Raw genomic sequence first — 19222 nt, 5'->3', positions numbered from 1 at the left:
AAATATAGTATTCTAGAAGGGGTTTGTGAAAGAAGTAGATGAGTGGCCTGCAAGGTTGTAGACAGAGCCTACAGGGAGAGCACCATAGTGGGACGGGGAAGGAGGCCACGGAGGAGGACGGCATGGGGGTCAAGGGAGTGAGAGTGAACGGGTGACAGTGTGTCCCTGCAGAGGTGCCACAGACGGATGTGTCATGAATAGAAGATTGCTGATGATGTTTGCAAAAGCTATGTTAGTGAAGTTTTTTGAAAGCTGGCTAAGTGAATGGAGTGAAGAAGTGGAAAATGCTATAGACTGTTCCATCAAGAATTTTGGCTAAAGGAAGACAGTTGTCAAAAGAAAATGTAGATTGAGGAAGGGCTTTTTTTTTTTTCAAATAAGATGAGAGAGACTTGAGCAAATTCATGATGATGAGAAATAGAGCTTGGGAAAATGGACAAGGGGGTAACTGATGAAAGGCCCAGTGGTTATGATAGGATGAAAGGGAAAGAAAAATGTTTGAGGATGCAGTTGATTGGGGATGGAATTGAGATTTGGAGGTGCAGTGGATGATAGGAAGTTGAGAGAATTGCTACCATCTCATGGTTCCTGTTTTCTTAATAAATAGAGAGCCTGGTTTTCTTCAGAGAGGAAGGAGAATATGGAAAAGGGGTCTTGTGGATAGTAGCTTTTTTGTGCAAAACCTACCTAAGGAAGGCGGGAAAACTATCCAAACAGCAAGCATTGAGAGTTTAACTGAGATTAGAGACCTGGAATTGGTAATACCCATATTGGAGGCTGAGGTTTGTTTTTGTTTTGTTTTTTTCTCTTGCAGCGCTTGCTAGCCTGGCTTTTGGAGTAAGACTTAAAGTGAGTCAAAGTTAGCTTTTTATCAGGGCAACAGGATAGAAATACAGGGGGCAGAAGTGTTGAAGTATGAGGACTACGTAAGAAGGAAGCAAAACCGGAAGGGGTTAATAAAGTGGGAGAAAATCAAGGGCTGAGGGTCTGAAGTAATCTTTGTGGATCTAGGTCAGTCTGTCCAGTGACTAATGAATGGGAAGTTGTCTGTTGCCTTAATTGGATCTCTGGCGTATTTTGCTGCTAGGATCAGAGATTCTTCAAATTAGAGGTCAGTGTACATGTGTTTAAGGGAAAGTCTACGCATTTCATATTAAAATGTTGAATATTCCAGAGTTTATGAATGAAGTGTAAAACATCCCAAATTTATCCTAATTGGACTGGCAGATCTGTGGTTGGTTCTTGATGAAAGGGTTGCTGGAAACTTAGGAAAAAGAACAACTGGTGAACAGGCTGTTAGAAGGGTTGTTGAAGATACCAGGGATGTGGTCAGGACTTGGTTTGGAGAGGAAAACTAAACCAGCTTCTCGTCTTTGCTGATTATAAGGGCACTGGTGACAGAAATGAAAATGGGCAGAGTGATGTGGTAAATGAGGTAGGTTCTTCTCCACAGCTACGCGGAAGCAGTGGTCTTGAAGCGTATGGAGGTGGATGAGACATTGACTCTGACACATGTGGAACATGGGGACATCGTTAATAATGACGATGGTACCTAATGTTCTTGCGGGCTCTCTGTGCCAGGCACTGTCCCCATTATGCAAACTTTTAACATGAACTTGACTCATTTCTTGATGTAATCCTATGAGGCATTGTTATCATCATTTTATAGATAAAGAAGCTAAGATGGAAAGGCCAGTAACATTTCGAAAATATCATCCAGTTTGCATGGGGGAGCCTGAATTTAAACCTAGACCACTGACTCCAGAGCAGATATTTCTAACCACTGTGCTCTGCCATTCTAGGATGGTGCTCTAATGTGATTTGTGTAATATGTCTTCAGTGTGTGTTGAATAATTTACATGAAACCTTAGAGGAAAATTGTTTGGTATGATATGGATACTTTCTAATTTAGTGATAATTTTGTTGGTTATTTTATGAGAGAATTAACCAAGAGCAGTGGTTAAGAGTGTGGTTCTAGCAGCACCAGCATCAGTATCATCTGGGATCTTGTTGGAAACAAATTCTTAACCCTTACCCCTGCCCTGCTGCTTGAGGAATCTGGGAGCAGAGCCCAGCAGCCTGTTGGTTTTTTTCTTTTTCCTGCCTCACGGAGTCTTCATTGTGGCGCCCGGGTGCAGTGAGCGGGGGCTGCTGTCTGGTTGCAGTGTGCAGGTTTCTGATTGTGGTGGCCTCTCTGTTGCAGAGCACGTGCTCTGGGGCGTGAGGGCTTCAGTAGTTGCCGCTTGAGGGCTCAGTAGTTGCGGTGCAGGGGCTTAGTTACCCCAAGGCATGTGGAATCTTCCCAGACCAGGATGGAACCCCCATCTCCTGCATAGGCAGGCAGACTCCCAATCACTGGGCCACCAGGGAAGTCCCAGTTTGTGTTCTAACAAAGCTAGTTTATTTTACTGCAGGCTGAAAATTGGAGAGCTACTAACCCAGAGCAGGGCATCGTATCAGAAGGTAAATTAGAATTTGAATTAGCCTTAAATGATACTGAGATTATCAGTGTTTTCTGGATCACATTCTGAGGATTGAAATCTGATGTGGATTCATTAGCATTAGATAGTCCCTTGTGGCTCAGATGGTAGAGCATCTGCCTACAATGTGGGAGGCCTGGGTTCAATCCCTGGGTCAGGAAGATCCGCTGGAGAAGGAAATGGCAACCCACTCCAGTACTCTTGCCTGAAAAATCCCATGGACAGGGGAGCCTGGTAGGCTACAGTCCACGGGGTTGCAGAGAGTCGGACGTGACTGAGCGACTTTACTTTCACTTTTCACTTTCATACTCTGTGACTGCAGTTTGATATGTTGATTCTACTGGTCACAAGTGAAATGGGAAGCAAAATGTCAGTGGATCACAGCTGTGGACAGCTCACAATGCTTGGTTGTATATCAGTAGTGCTGTTTTCTTTCCTTTAAACATTTAAAAAATTGTGTAACATTTGATATATAAAAATAGATAATGTAGATATGTTTTGAAGAAATAATAAAACAAATATCTGTGAATCCAATACTAAGTTTAAGAACTAGAAACAGAAGCTATCTTTCTGATCACATCCCTAGCTTTCTATCAGAAGTAAATCTGCAGTCCAAGTAGTGACATTCTTGTCTAATTCTTCTGCCGCTATATTGCCCGTGACTGGGCTGAGGGACTTGTACCCTAGACTGTGGGCCTCTGTGTTGTAATGAAAGTGCATGTGTGACACCAGAGCCAGAGGATGTATTTCATTCCATATATATACACACATACACACACATATATATAAAAAGTAATCCATTGTCATAAATGTGTGTAAATCATTACTTTGCTTTTCCTGATTATCGTACATGTCTGTATCCTGAAAACATAGTACTTACTTTTGCTTGCTTTTTTTATAATATGAAATATTCGTACTGTATAATGTGGAAAATAAAAAGTTTTCAGTTGTTTTGTTCATGTAATGTTAACAGCTCTAGATTCATTTGTGTGGCTGTAGTTCATTCATCCTCATTGCTGAGTAATGATTGCCTCACGATTCACTTATTTTCCTTTTAATGAACATTCGCGTTGCTTTCAGTATTTTTGTTTGTTGCTATTATAAACCAGTGATGCCAGAAACCACTTATATTTGTCTCATGATGAGTATATGCAAGAGTTTCTGTAGGATTTATACCTTGAAATAGAATTGTTGTGTACTTGAGTATTTTCATCTTTACCATATTTTAAAAATGCCGAATTTTCTCCCCCAACTGATTGTATCAACTCACCAGTTGCTCTACATCTTCATGAACACTTGGTGGTATATTACCAAGGTTTGGCAGTCTAAAGTGCAGAAAGGTGTCTCACTACACTCTTAGTTTGTATCTTCCTACGTGATGAGCTTGACCATCGTTTCGTGTTGACTGTTGTTTTATCGTCTGTGAAATGCCTTGTCTTTCTCCTGTTCTGTCTGTTGTCTTTTGTATGAGCACTTTGTATATTCTGGATATTTGTTGTTTAGTATTCATGCTTCAGGTTTCTTTCCAGTTTGGCTTCTCTTTTCACTTTCTGTGTGACACCTTTCAAAGACCAGAAATACTAAATTTTAATGGAGTTATTGTTTTGATTTTAACATTTTTGTGTTCTACTTAAACTTTTCTCCACCCAGGGACTGTAAAGATATTTTTCTTTAAAAACTTAAAGTGTTGATTTTATAGATTTTCAAACCATCTGAAATTGATTTTTCTGTATGGTGATATAGTAGGTATCCAGTTTCATTTTTTTTTCCCCACATGGATAATTATTTGGCTCAGGACCATTTATTAAATGGCCTGTCTTTTTTACTAGTAGTCTGCAATACCATCTCTATCATATCAAGTCTCCATGTATGTTTGAGTTTGAGGGATCTCTTCTTTTGGTGAAGAAGAGAAAGTGAAGAGGAACTAAAAAGCCTCTTGATGAAAGTGAAAGTGGAGAGTGAAAAAATGGGCTTAAAGCTCAACATTCAGAAAACAAAGATCATGGAGTCTGGTCCCATCATTTCATGGGAAATAGATGGGGAAACAGTGGAAACGGTGTCAGACTTTATCTTGGGGGGCTCCAAAATCATTGCAGATGCTGATTGCAGCCATGAAATTAAAAGCCGCTTACTCCTTGGAAGGAAAGTTATGACCAACCTAGACAGTATATTAAAAAGCAGAGACGTTACTTTGCCAACCGCTGTCCGTCTAGTCAAGGCTATGGTTTTCCCAGTGATCATGTATGGATGTGAGAGTTGGACTGTGAAGAAAGCTGAGTGCCGAAGAATTGATGCTTTTGAACTGTGGTGTTGGAGAAGACTCCTGAGAGTCCCTTGGACTGCAAGGAGATCCAGCAGTCCATCCTAAAGGAGATCAGTCCTGGGTGTTCATTGGAAGGACTGATGGTGAAGCTGAAACTCCAGTACTTTGGCCACCTCACGTGAAGAATTGACTCATTGGAAAAGACTCTGATGCTGGGAGGGATTGGGGGCAGCAGGAGAAGGGGACGACAGAGGATGAGATGGCTGGATGGCATCACTGACTCGATGGACGTGAGTCTGAGTGAACTCCAGGAGTTGGTGATGGACAGGGAGGCTTGGTGTGCTGCGATTCATGGGGTCGCAAAGAGTCGGACACAACTGAGCAACTGAACTGAAGTGAACTTCTTTTGGTGAATTTATTTTCTGCTTTAATCTGTATATACTTTTATATCTTGAAAAGTTTAAAAATTTTAAAATGACAGCTGCTGCTGCTACTGCTGCTAAGTCACTTCAGTCGTGTCTGACTCTGTGTGACCCCATAGACGGCAGCCCACCAGGCTCCCCCATCCCTGGGATTCTCCAGGCAAGAACACTGGAGTGGGCTGCCATTTCCTTCTCCAGTGCATGAAAGTGAAAAGTGAAAGTGAAGTTGCTCAGTCGTGTCTGACTCTTAGCGACACCATGGACTGCAGCCCACCAGGCTCCTCCATCCATGGGATTTTCCAGGCAAGAGTACTGGAGTGGGGTGCCATTGTAGAAGTAACTTCATTTAAATATCCATTGTTCAGACTTCCCAGCTGTGTTTTATCTGTAGCATACGTGCACACATTCTAATGTATGTAGTGTTGTTGTTCAGTTGCCAAGTCGTGTCTGACTCTTTGTTAGCTCTTGGACTGCGGCTCTCCAGGCTTCCCTGTTCTTCACTATCTCCCTGAGTTTGCTCAAACTCATGTCCATTGAGTCAGTAATGCCATCCAACCATCTCATCCTCTGTTGCCTGCTTCTGCTCCTATCCTCAGTCTTTCCCAGCATCAACATCTTTTCCAGCGGGCTGGCTCTTTGCATCAGGTGGTCAAAGTATTGGAGCTTCAGCTTCAGCATCAGTCCTTCCAATGAATATTCGAGGTTGGTTTCCTTTAAGATTGACTGTTTTGATCTACTTACTGTCCACGGGACTGTCAAGAGTCTTCTTCAGCACCACAGTTTGAAAGTATCAGTTTTTCAGCACTCAGCCTTCTCTATGGTCCAACTCTCTCACATCTGGGCATGACTACATTATAGTTTGTTTGGGTCAGCATTCATATGAGTTCTGTGTTCTGTGATTGGTTGACATGTCTCTTAGATCTCCAGTCTGTAGGTTCCTGCTCCATTTCTCAAGCCACCACCACCCACCCGCCTTTGCCTTGTTGCTTGTTGTTTGAGAAATGGAGTTGTTTATCCTGAATTTTGCTCGTTGCAACTTCTTGATGTCTAGTATATCCTTCTGTTCTTTTCATTTCCTGTAAATTGGTTGTTACATGTAAAGGCTTGGTATGCTTTGTTTATTAATAAATCTATTTGCAAAGATTGATTTGTATGTGGTATTATATACTGCAAAAGAAAGATCTTGAGATACAGTTTACATACATTTTCACATCTACTCAGTGGGTTTTAGCATATTCATACTAAAAGTAAAAGTTGTACAGCCATCTCCATACCCAGTTTCAGAATATTTTCATTACCACAAAAAGAAATAATATGACCTTTAGGAGTCATTCTCCATTCTCCATCCGCTTCAACTAATCCGTTTTCCATCTCCATAGATTTTCCTGTTCAGGACATTTACATAAATGGAATCATATAGTATGTGGTCTTTTGTGACTGACTTAATTTCATTCAGCATAATGTTTTCAAGGGTCATTCATGTTTTTAGTATATGTTAATAATTCATTCCTTTTTATTACTGAATGATTTTCCATTGTATGGGTATACCACATTATATGTATCCATTTGGTGGGGCATTTAAGTTACTCCCACATTTTGGCTATTGTGGACTGAGTTGCTGTGAACATTCTGGTACAAGTTCTTGTGCAGGCATATGTTTTCATGTCTCTTGGGTATATACTGGGAGTCTAGTTGCTAAATCATGTGGTGATTCAACGTTTAAATTTTTGAGGAACTCCCAGACTGTTTTTCAGATTATTGTGCAATCCCACCAGCAGAATGTGAGAGTTCTGATTTCTCCACATTCTCACCAGTACTTACCTGTCGTCTTTATTTTATCCATTTTAATGAGTATCTTGTGATTGTTTTCTATTTCTCTGATAGCTAATTATGTCGAACATCTTTTCCTGTGCTTATTGGCCATTTGTTTATCTTCTTTGGAGAACTGTTTATTCAGATCCTTTGCTTATTTTAAAATTGTGTTGTTTTATTATTGAATTGTATGGGTCCATTCTGGGCTTCCGTCATAGCTCAGTTGGTTAAGAATCTGCCTGCAGTACAGGAAACCCGGGTTCGATCCCTGGGTTGGGAAGATCCCCTGGAGAAGGAAATGGCAACCCACTCCAGTGTCCTTGCCTGGAAAATCATGGACAGAGGAGCCTGGAGGGCTGCAGTCTGTAGGGTCGCAAAGAGTCGGGCACGACTGAGCGACTAACACCATTTATTCTAGATACATGTCCCTTATCAGATATATAATTTGCAAATCTTCTCTCTCATTCCACGGATTGGCTTTTCACTTTCTTGGATAATACATAATTTTTATTGTTGTTGTTCTTTAGTTACTAAGTCATGTCCAATCCCATGGACTGCAGCCCGCCAGGCTCCTCTGTCCATGGGATTTCCCAGGCAAGAACACTGGAGTGAGTTGGCATTTCCTCCTCCAGGGCATCTTGCTGACCCAGGGATTAAACTGCATCTCCTGCACTGGCAGGTGGGTTCTTTACTACTGAGCCACCAGGTGGTGGTGGTGGTGGTGGTTTATTTGCTTAGTCGTGTCAGACTCTTGAAACCCTGTGGACCACAGCACGCCAGGCTCCTCTGTCCATGGGATTTTCCAGGCAAGAATACTGGAGTGAGTGGCCATTTCCTTCTTCACCGGATGTTCCCAACCCAGGAATCAAACCCGGGTCTCTTGCACTGCAGGCAAATTCTTTACTGACTGAGCTACCTTTTTCCTACAGGGAAGCTCATAATTTTTATTAGGTGATGCATAGTGAAGGGCAGGAAAGCCTGGTGTGCCGCATTCCATGGGGTCGCAAAGAGTTGAACCCGAGTTAGCAACTGAACAGCAAACTACAGTGCTGGATTGTTTCATTTCCTGCTATTAGCAACCGTTGATGATCACTGCCTAGGTCCATTAATTTGTTAGTTGTAAAGTGGTGTATTTGAATTCTACAATTCCTTCTTTGTAAGAATTCTGAGATTGAAGTTAATGTTCCTTCAGCTCATTGAAGATACCAATTTTACCGCTCTGGGGCTTCCATTGCTTTTCAGAAGTCAGCTTTGTCATGAATACCTTGAAACATGGATGACTCAGTTGGTGGCAAATTTAGTTATTATTGTCCCAGAGCTATTTTTTTCTAGTTTTATCACTACTTGACAGGTCAATTTTATATCCTTATGTAGTCCTCTACCTCCTCCCCAAATAAAACTTATACATATTTTTCAATTACTGTATTTAGAAGGAGCAAGTATATAAATACCTGTATTGCAGAGGATTTTAAAAACAGGTTTATGTTAGTATGGTTTATATACAGTATAATTTACTTACAGTTAGTATAAAGTTTGATTTGTAGTCAATTGTTCAGTTGTGCAGCCATCACAAAAATCTAGTTTTAGTCTACTTCCATTAACCCCCAAATTCCCTTCCTGTCCTTTTCTGAAATTACTTACTTTTATTGTAGAGATTTGTAACCTGGAGTTAATAGAGGCTTTCTGATGGCTCTAAAACCGCATGAAATTATATGTAAACCATATGTCATATAGGGCCTGTGTTTTTAAAAAGGCAAAATTTTAGTAAAGTATTAATTATGAGTACATTTTAGAGTTGATTCGGGATATACAAATTACTGGGTTGAAGGTTACAGTATGACTGTGCCACTAACTGGATGCACATTTAGCTTCATGATTTTTTTTTTTGATTACTTTTCTTGAAGTTTCATTTTGTCATACACGTATGTAATTCATTTTCATACATTCTGAAGTCATATGTAGCCTAATTTCCTTGAGCTCTCTACCTTATTTCTTCCCTGTTTCCATATATTTATGTGTGAAATAGTCCTAGGGGATTCTTTACATATACTTTCTGATACTTTATAGAAGGTTTGTATTTTTGTTACGGTAGCTAGTTAGCTTTATTTGGTTCCTTCTCTTTTAGTTATTACCTGTTGATTCCCTGTTATGTACAGTTTGGAAATTGATTATGACTTCTTCCCCTCCTCTTCAGCATCTGATGTAAAATATATCTTTTTATTTTTTACTTTTTTGTGTGTGTGTCTATTGATTTTTTTTTTTTTTTTGGTAGTTTGTGGCTGCACAGCATAGCTTATGCGATCTTAGTTCTGGACCAAGAGTCTAACTCACGCCCTCAGCAGTGTAAGCATGGAGTCCTAACCACTGGACCACCAGGGAATTTCCTTTAAAGGTTTAAAAAAAATTGACCTTTATTTTGAGATAATTATAACATCATATGCAAATGTAGAACATAATACAAAGAGACCATTTATTCAGTTTCCTCCAATGGTAACGTACTGTAAAATATTGATATATATACAGTCAAGAGCTTCTCCATCTTCAGCTGCAAAGATTATAATCAACCTGATTTCGGTATTGACCATCTGGTGATGTCCATATGTAGAGCCGAAGATGGAGAAGCTCTATACAGTCAGCAAAGACAAAACTGGGAGCTGACTGTGACTCAGATCATGATCTCCCTATTGCCAAATTCAGACTTAAATTGAGGAAAGTAGGGAACACCACTAGGCCATACAGGTATGACCTAAAGGAAATCCCTTAGAGTTATACAGTGGAAGTGACAAATAGATTCAAGGGATTAGATCTGATAGGTGCCTGAAGAACTATGGACGGAGGTTCGTAACATGGTACAAGAGGCTGTGATCAAAACCATCTCCAAGAAAAAGAAATGCAAAAAGGCAAAATGGTTGTCTGAGGAGCCCTTACAAATAGCTGAGAAAAAAAGAGAAATGAAAGGCAAAGAATGCCATCTGAATGCAGAATTCCAAAGAATAGCAAGGAGAGATAAGAAAACCTTCCTCAGTGATCCATCCAAAGAAAGAGGAAAACAATAGAATGGGAAAGACCAGAGATCTCTTCAAGACAATTAGGGGTACCAAGGGAGCATTTCATGCAAAGATGGGCACAATAAAGGACAGAAATGGTATGGACCTAACAGATGGAGAAGACAGCAAGAAGAGGTGGCAAGAATACACAGAAGAACTATACAAAAAAGATCTTCATGACCCAGATAACCACAGTGGTGTGATCACTCACCTAGAGCCAGACATCCTGGAATGTGAAGTCAAGTGGGCCTTAGAAAGCATCACTACGAATAAAGCTAGTGGATGTGATGGAATTCCAGTTGAGCTATTTCAAATCCTAAAAGATAATGCTGCAAAAGTTCTGCACTCAACCGGCCAGCAAATTTGGAAAACTCAGTAGTGGCCCACAGGATTGGAAAAGGTCAGTTTTCATTCCAGTGCCAAAAAATGTTAAACTGCCACTCAATTGCACTCGTTTCACATGCTAGCAAAGTAATGCTCAAAGTTCTCCAAGCCAGGCTTCAACAGAATGTGAATCCTGGAGATTCATCCAGGCTGTTGCTTGTATCAATAGTTCATTCATTTTTAAAAAATGTTTTTATTTTGGCCATACCACATGGCGTGCAGGATCTTAGTTCCCTAACTAGGGATCAAACCCAAACCCCCTGCAGTGGTAGTGTGGAGTTTTAACCGCTGGGCTGCCAGAAAAGTCCCTCATTTCTTTCTATTGCTGGGTAGCATTTTGTGGTATGGATGTACCAAAATTTCGTTTAAACTACAAAGGACGTCTGGGTTCCAGGTTTGGGCTGTCATGAATGAATAAAACTGCTACCAACATTTGTGTATATTTATGAAATGTAAGTTTTCATTTCTTTGGGATGTATGTCTAGTAGTTGCCAAGTCCAGTGTATTTGCATGTTTAGTTAAAAAAAAAAACGATTTTCCTGATACTGCTTTACATTCCGCCAGCAGTGCATGAGTTTCTCCACATCCTCCTCAGCGTTTGGTACTGTCTCAGTTATTTAATTTAGCTGTTCTGGTAGGTGTGTAGTAATATCTCATTTGGCTTTAATTTGCATTTCCCTAATGGTTAATAATCATCTTTTCATGTATTTATTTGCCATCTGTATATCCTCTTTGATGTAATATCTCTTCATTTCTTTTGCCTATTTTCTAATTTAATTGTTCTAATATTATAAGAGTTCTCTATAATAGTGTCATTGAAAATATTTCATTTTCATCCTTTCCACATGGAAGCTTTCTAAGAGTAAAATTTTAAAGTTTGATGAAGTTTCATTTATTGGTTTTTTCTTTTATGGATCATGCTTTTAGGGAAAAGTCTAAGAATTCTTTGCCTAGTTCCAGATCCTAGTTTTAAATTTCAGCATGATCAGTTTGTATTATATTTTGTGTATGAGGTATGAGTCTTCAAGTTGAGGTTCATATACTTGTCTGTTAACGTCTACCTGAATGCCATCATTTGTTGAAGAGTCTAGCTTTCCTCTGTTGAATTATTTTCATGCCTCTGTCAGAAGGCGATTCAGCATGTTTGGGCAGGTTTGTGTGGGTTCCCTCTTCTGTTCCTTTGATCAGTGTATATATCTTTCCACCTGTATCATGCAGTGTTTATTACTGTAGCTATATAAGAAGTCTGGAAGTTAGATAGACTAATTCCTCCCACTTTTTTTCCCACAAAATTGTTAGCTATTCTAATTACTTTGGCTTTCTACGTAAGCTTAGAACAGTATTATCGGTATTTGAAAGGAATTGTGCTAAATCTGTATATCGTTATGAGAAGAATTGACATCAACTTGAGTCTACCAGTCCATTAACACAGTATGTCTTTACATTTTTTAGATTCTTAAATTCCTTCATCAGTGTTGTTTCATTTTAACATATGTATCCTGTACAGGTATTGTTAGGATCATACCTAAGATTTTTTTTTGGAGAAATTATTAATGATATTATTTGTATTTCTCATTTGGATGCCCATGTGTGCGTTGTTAGTTTATTGCTGGAGGAATGAGGCTCCCTGACTTCAGACTCTACTACAAAGCTGAAGTAGTCAAAGCAGTCTGATACTGGCACAAAAACAGAAATATAAATCAGTAGAATGGGATAGAAAGTCCAGAAGTAAACCCAGACACCTGTGGTCAATTAATCTATGACAAAGGAGACAGGAATACACAATGGAGAAAAGACAGTCTCTTCAGTAAGTGGTGCTGGAAAAACTGGACAGCTGCGTGTGAAAGAATGAAATTGGAACACTCTCTGTGGTAGTTTTGATGCCCATGTGTTTGTTGCAAGTGTATAGACATACAAACTGACTTTTGTGTTTTTATCTTGTGTTCTGTGACCTTGCTGAGCTCATTTATTAGATCTACCCTACATATAGATGTCCAGAGGCATTTTCTTTTCTGTTTTTGAAATCCATTAGTCTTTCTAATATATCTTGGTATTGGTTTTTCTGGATTGATTTCCCCGTACTTTGTGTGCTTTTCCAGTAATTTCAGGTCTTTTAGTTTTAGAACTTTTCTTTTTTAATTATTGTCTTTATTATTATTTCTAATAATTTTCACCTTCATTTCTTTTTTATTAAAATTTTATTTCTTTGCACATTCTGTAACTCTTAAGCATTATCTGTTGTGTTGGGTGATTGTTCTTGGCTAGGTTTTCTTTCTGAAATTTTCAAAATTTTCAAATTCTTTCATTTCTATTACCTCATTTTTGAGTTTTTCTGAATAATAATGTTCTTTCACGTTTTCTGTCGTTCTCTAGGATGCAGTTTTTACCTGTTGTATTTTAATGGATCATTCTGTTCCTTATGTCTTAAAACATAGAATTTGACCCCAGTCCTTTTATGTTGTTCATTTTATGATATGTTTTCCTGAGCTTTTCAGAGTGAGGGATGGGTCAGGATAGCTTTTCTAGCCATACTACTCTAGACCCCCTTCTTCTTTTTTTAAAAAGTGATTTTATAAATATATATATATTCCTATTTTCTGAGATCTGGCTCTTTTTCATTCACCCACTTTCGTCTGGATCCTCTGTTTTGCCCTAGTTGTGCCTGTCTTAATCACTTGGAATTCTTCTCCCAGAAATTTCTTATAGGGCTTTTCCTAGGAAGGAGGACTTCAGCCTCTTGTTTGAGTCTGTGCTCGTCATTTCTTACAGTGTTTTGTCCCTTTCATTTGCAGCTGTCCTCAAATTGCCTTTCTAAATTCTAGAGATTCATGATTTGGGGTTCTCCTCCCCGCTCCTCCTTCAATTACCCAGTTACTTCTGCCCTTCTATTTCCTTCAGCAGATATGCTGAGAACATGTCAGTCCTGTAGTTGGTGATTTAACCAGATTTAACCTTCTTGTATCTGAGAATTCATGGGTGTGCCTTATCACCCATTGTTGTAGATTTTGTCTGTGGGGTTTTGGTTTGACTGTCCTGGTAACTTTTTTTTTTTTTTTTTTGATGAAGTGAAAGATTCTAGATTAAAAAAATTCACTGAAAGATTTTATTCAAGAGAATTGCAACACAGGTTTGCATTAGAAAAAGCATGCTTTGGCTGCATTATGGAAAACTGGTTCAGTGCATAGAAGGAGACTAGTAATGATCCAGTTGACATGACGGTGGCTTTGTAGTCTAGGATGGTGGCGGTAAGGCTGGAAGGTTTGAATCCTATTTTGTTGACCTTGTTGGATGTCAGAGAATTTGGAGAGTGAGTAGCCATCCATGGATGATCTACCAGGATTGGGGCTCTTAACTTTTTGGGTGGTTGCACTGTTTCCTGGTATTGGGGATATTCATGGCAGCGTAGGTGGTATTTTTTTCTGTGGGGGAAGATCAGGAAGCAGGTGTGGTTTTATAAGCAGCTGAGTTTGAGGCCCTGCAGTGATCTGTCCCCTATCCCTAAACTTACACATGGGCATACCTATTTTAATTCTTCATTGAGCCCTTTCCTGACCCTCTAATCATGTCTCCTTCTGATATAGAACTTTATTATTTATTTTCCTATCTTAACAATGAACACATTTATATTACTGTGTGTTATTACTATCTTTTCCCCTAGACCAGCTGCTAGCAAACTTTTCTTAAAAGGACAGATAGTAAATATTACAGGCTTTGAGGGGCCAAGAGACAAAAATAAAGGTATCATATAGACATGTAATATCCTTTATACTGTAATCACTTAAAAATGTACAAACTATTCCTGTGGGGCCCTGAAAAAATAGACAGCTTGCCAGAATTGGCCCGCAGGTTACGGTTTACTGACCACTGTACTAGACTATCAGAGAAGGCAATGGCACCCCACTCCTGCACTCTTGCCTGGAAAATCCCATGGATGGAGGAGCCTGGTGAGCTGCAGTCCATGGGGTCGCTAAGAGTCTGACATGACTGAGCGTCTTCACTTTCACTTTTCACTTTTCACTTTCGCACATTGGAGAAGGAAATGGCAACCCACTCCAGTGTTCTTGCCTGGAGAATCCCAGGGACGGGGTAGCCTGGTGGACTGCCGTCTATGGGGTTGCATAGAGTCGGACACAACTGAAGCAACTTAGCAGCAGCAGCAGCAGTACTAGACTATAATTGCTGTATTTGCCTTCTAGTTGCAGGCATATTGCGTGGAGCATTTAGGTTGGATTTAGTAAATTTTTGACGAAAGAGTGAATATTGTATTTACAGATTAGAAGCCCAGGCGAGAGAGCAGAATAGATACTTGGGCGTGGTCTTCAAACTGTAATTGAAGATGTAAGAGTAGATGAGATCACTTGGGAAGAATGTAAGGAAGGAGAGGCCCTAAGATGAAGCCTTTTTCTATAACTTAAACAGAGTGGAGAGGAAGTGATGACTAATTCAAAGGTACTTGCACCATAGATGATAGTTAGCTGTTGCTGACTGACCTAAGCCATTTGGCAGTTTACACCCGTAGGTTCTTTTGGATGAATAGAAGGCCTTTAACTGTATAGATAGGTGCAGGTAATAGGTGATTTTCCTTAGAGATTTTACTACCAGTGAGTTATACTATTATTATTATTGTTGTTTTTGGCCATGCTGTATGACTTGTGGGATCTTAGTTCCCCGATCAGGGATTGAACCCAGGTCTTCAGCAGTGAAAGTGCTGAGTCCTAACCATTGAACTGCCAGGGAATTCCCAGTGAGTAATGAAATAAGCCTTAGACAGAATTTGCTGTTAATTCTTACACAAGTGTGTATTAGCGAGCAGTCGCCAGAAGTCACGGAGCTTGTTTTATGAGTTTAGCTCTTTTAGATCCTGAACTACCACCTAGCAATAAAACTTTAACCCTAAGTAGACACCAGGAAGATCTGACTAGAATTAGGGAACAAAATCTTTCAAGATGAGGTGGGCCACAGAATCACTTAGACTCAAAAACTTCTCTGTAGGGCTTGTCAGATTCTTAAACTGCAAACAGGTAAGACTCAAGGTATACCTATATGCCTAGTTAATCCATATGTCTTGAACAATTCCAGTTCAGCAGTAAAAAATTATTTCCAACATCCCTTACGTTAATTAACAAACAGGTGCCTAAATTCAGAAGTTGGTATTTGAAGCCCTTACTGATTGGGAACTAACTCCTGACTTGGGCACTTCACGTGCTTAATGGAGTGTAGATTCCTCATTTATTCAGAGTGCTTTAGGTCGCCCACCACTTCTAGCCTTGATGAAGCAGTTTTTTAATGGAAACTGCAGCGTAGCAGTAACTTGACCATATTTTCGAAGAGACAGGCTGCCTGAGACTTTCTTGTTGTCTGCTATCTTATTTTTTAGTTAGTTAATCACTTTATTTTGGCTGTGCTGGATCTTCTTGCCACGTTCAGGCTTTCTCTGGTTGTAGAGAGCGGCAGCTACTCTCTAGCTGCTGTTCATGGGCATCTCATTGCAGCAGCTTCTCTTGTTGCAGAGCACGGGCTCCAGGGCTTCAGTAGTTGCAGCACGTGGGCTTAGCTGCTCCGCTCCATGTGGCCCGAGCGTGTCCCCTGCGTTGGTAGGCATATTCTTAACCACTGGACCACCAGGGAAGTCCTTGTGTACTCTTTAAACAGTTTGTAAACAGTTGAGTGTAGTAGTCATTACAGTCAGAACACCTTTCTCTTCCAGCTTTAGTAACGGCTGGATTAGGCAAACAGTCTGTACAGGCAGATTTCGACAATTGGTAGTTTTTCAGGTGAATAAAGACAGCTTTCTTTACAGAGTGACCAGATAACACTTCATTAATATTTGTATTTGCTCAACATTTATTATAATTTTTATGATTAATCAATACATAAAGCATTCTCTGTATTAATAGTGTTGAAACATAAACCCAGAAACATTAAATATAGAATTATATTCAGGGCTCGCTCTTTTTACTGTTGAACCCTATTAGTAGTAATAGTTTTAGCAGGGCCTCTTTCCATGATCACATCAAATAAATGTTACTAATTTGAATTTTATTTGGCAATTTCCTTTACATTAATTAAATATATCTGTCTTTAAGCATGAATTTATGTCTAGATTAATATTTCAGTGTATTTAACAAAGTTTATAATTTGGGTTCCATGGGATTCTTTTTCCTATAAAGAGATTAATTCATCACTGCAGTTTAAGAAAACTTGACAGAGGCACAGTAACAAAAGATCATTAAATAGAATAATATTAATAACACTGCCTGTAGCAGTGTATTAAAAAAGTAATACACCATGACATGTGGCCTTTATTCTAAAAATGTAAACACTTACTGTATTTGTATGTGTAATGAAATAATCCATTATATCACTGTGTTAAGGGGAGAAGGGATATATGTGCTGTCCTTAGTTGCTCAGTCATATCCAACTCTTTGCAAAACCATGGACTGCAACACGCCAGGCTCCTCTGTCTATGGGAATTCTGCAGGCAAGAATACTGGAGTGGGTTGCCATGCCCTCCTCCAGGGGATCTTCCCAACCCAGGGATTGAAACTTAGGTCTCCTGCGTTGCAGGCGGATTCTTTACCAGCTGAGCTACCAGAGATATCTAGTTATTTTAATAATTCCTATTAAGACATTTGTGAGAGCCTCTTAGTAAACTTAGAAGGATACTTCTTTATCTTTTGATACAAAATACTTGTCTCAAGTTTATTTTCATTTTTATGTGATTTTTAAGGTCATAACAATGAGTAAATTACTTTCTTGAAACATTAATTGTTTGAGATAGAATACACTAGTTGCAGGCATAAAAAATTGGTTCTGGCTGACTTAAAAGCAAAACCATATTGGAAGATTATGAGGTAGTTCATCGAATGAGTACAGACACCAGATAACTAGGAATATAGCAAGTTCAGAAATAGGCATGGCTCACTGCCTTGTTCAGATACTTCCTTTGGTAATTAACGTGCTTTTTAAAAAAAATTTCCCTCTTTCTGTTTTGCTCTGGGTTCAGAGTTACAGGGGAGAGTTCTGTTGGCAGAGTTTGAGCTCATGCTGTTTATGCTAGGAGAGAGTGAGATGATTTTCTTTTTTCTTTTTTTGGAGATGCTTTAATAGATGGTTCCATCAAGACTACACAGTGGAGAGTATATAATTCCCCATAGAAACCTGGGTGCAGTTAGGACAGGGGTGTGGGTCTTAGGCAGCTGAGCTCTGTCTCCCACTCCCCACAGAACTAATCAACAGGTATCCAGTAAAATAGACAGGAGTTTTGACTTTTTAGCCTCCTATAGTTCATCATTTAAAGTCTAAAACTGACTAATCCTTAATCTTTAAGAATAAAATCTAAAAAAATAAATAAATAAATGCCAGAGACCTTAATTTATACTGGCAGTATCAATATTTAGATACTTAATGAAACTTTTGTTTTTCTTACAGACAATGCGAAGACACAGAAATGAAGTGACAGTTGAATTGCGAAAGGTAAGAGTGATTTGTGTTTAATTAAAAAAAAGATGTTTTCTAATGTTAAAACTTTCTATAACTTGAATAATGAAAATACTGTGGCAGATTAGTGGGCATCCCTAAAACTATACAGCATAAAAACATATGGTTAACTAATTTATGATGGCATACATTTTTAGTACCTTCCATTTATTGAGGTGTTAGGTACTGTGTGAAGTACTGTGCCACTGTCATTGAAATTCTTATAACATCTGGTGAAGTTAGATACTGTTTGTTAAAGACACTTTAGAAAAATAAATAACAGTAGAATAACCGTATATTCTACCAGGTGGATGCAACTGTTGTTAAAAATTTGTTTTGTTTTCTTCCATTACTTTTGAATTGCCCTTGATTAGATTGTGTTTTTATGCAAGCACATTTTATTTTTTTAAGCACATTTTCTTTTAAGCAAATTTTAATTATCAATTAAGAAAGTGCATATAATAAATTCTGTCTATATACACACGTACATTTACAAAATAGATTTGAAACTTACTTCTAAATCTTTGTGTTTGTCTTAGGTTAGATTTTCTTCATCTGATTCACTCCTGAAACTCATATATTATCTTAAATCTTCCCAGTTTCAGAGAGAAAGACTATCTTGATGCAGAGAGTACACACTCTCTCAGTGAGTCACTAAAATTAAATGGACTTCCCTGGTGGCTCAGATGGTAAAGCATCTGTCTACAATGCGGGAGACCCGGGTTCGAACCCTGGGTTGGGAAGATCCCCTGGAGAAGGAAATGGCAATCCACTCCAGTACTATTGCCTGGAAAATCCCATGGACAGAGGAGCCTGGTAGGCTACAGTCCATGGGGTCAGAAAGAGTCAAGACACAACTGAGCGACTTCACTTCACTTAGTACATTTATTTACTCAGTAAGTCTTTAATACCCACTTTGTGTCATGAATTTTTACTCAGCATTGATATTATGCTACTTGTTATAGTATACAGTTCCTGAGATCCATTCTTCCATACCCCTTCTGACCCATTTTTTTAATTAAATTTGAAAAATACTTGCTAATCTCAGTTCTTTCGACTCCTTAACTTCATGGATACTCAGAGATTAACCTCAGTGATTTGTCAGTTTTCAGATCGTTGGGTCATTTGGACCAGAGAACTGAACTAAGCCTTAAAAAGCTGAACTAAGCTTTTAATAAATGAGTGAGGTGAGCTCCTTGCCAATCTTAACACTTTGGACTTAGCTTCTTTTTCTTTTTAACTTTTTATTAGCACATACATACAAAATATCAATACAACTTAAGTGTACAACTTGATGAATTTTCACAAAGTGAACACATCTGTATCCTAAGGCTC

General features: G+C 39.0%; 1 protein-coding gene across 1 annotated transcript in view; it reads left to right on the top strand.

Annotated features, from left to right (window-relative positions):
- Positions 1-19222, top strand: part of KPNA3 (karyopherin subunit alpha 3) — a 92432-nt gene that overhangs the window by 28273 nt on the left and 44937 nt on the right. The window contains exon 2 of the mRNA XM_068984778.1: positions 17840-17884. Coding sequence (XP_068840879.1) covers positions 17840-17884 — 45 coding nt within the window. The remainder of the gene's footprint in view (positions 1-17839; positions 17885-19222) is intronic.

This window comes from Capricornis sumatraensis, chromosome 12 (assembly GCF_032405125.1).
Source record: "Capricornis sumatraensis isolate serow.1 chromosome 12, serow.2, whole genome shotgun sequence".
NCBI classification, from domain to species: domain Eukaryota; kingdom Metazoa; phylum Chordata; class Mammalia; order Artiodactyla; family Bovidae; genus Capricornis; species Capricornis sumatraensis.
This window is presented reverse-complemented; position numbering and strand designations above follow the sequence as displayed.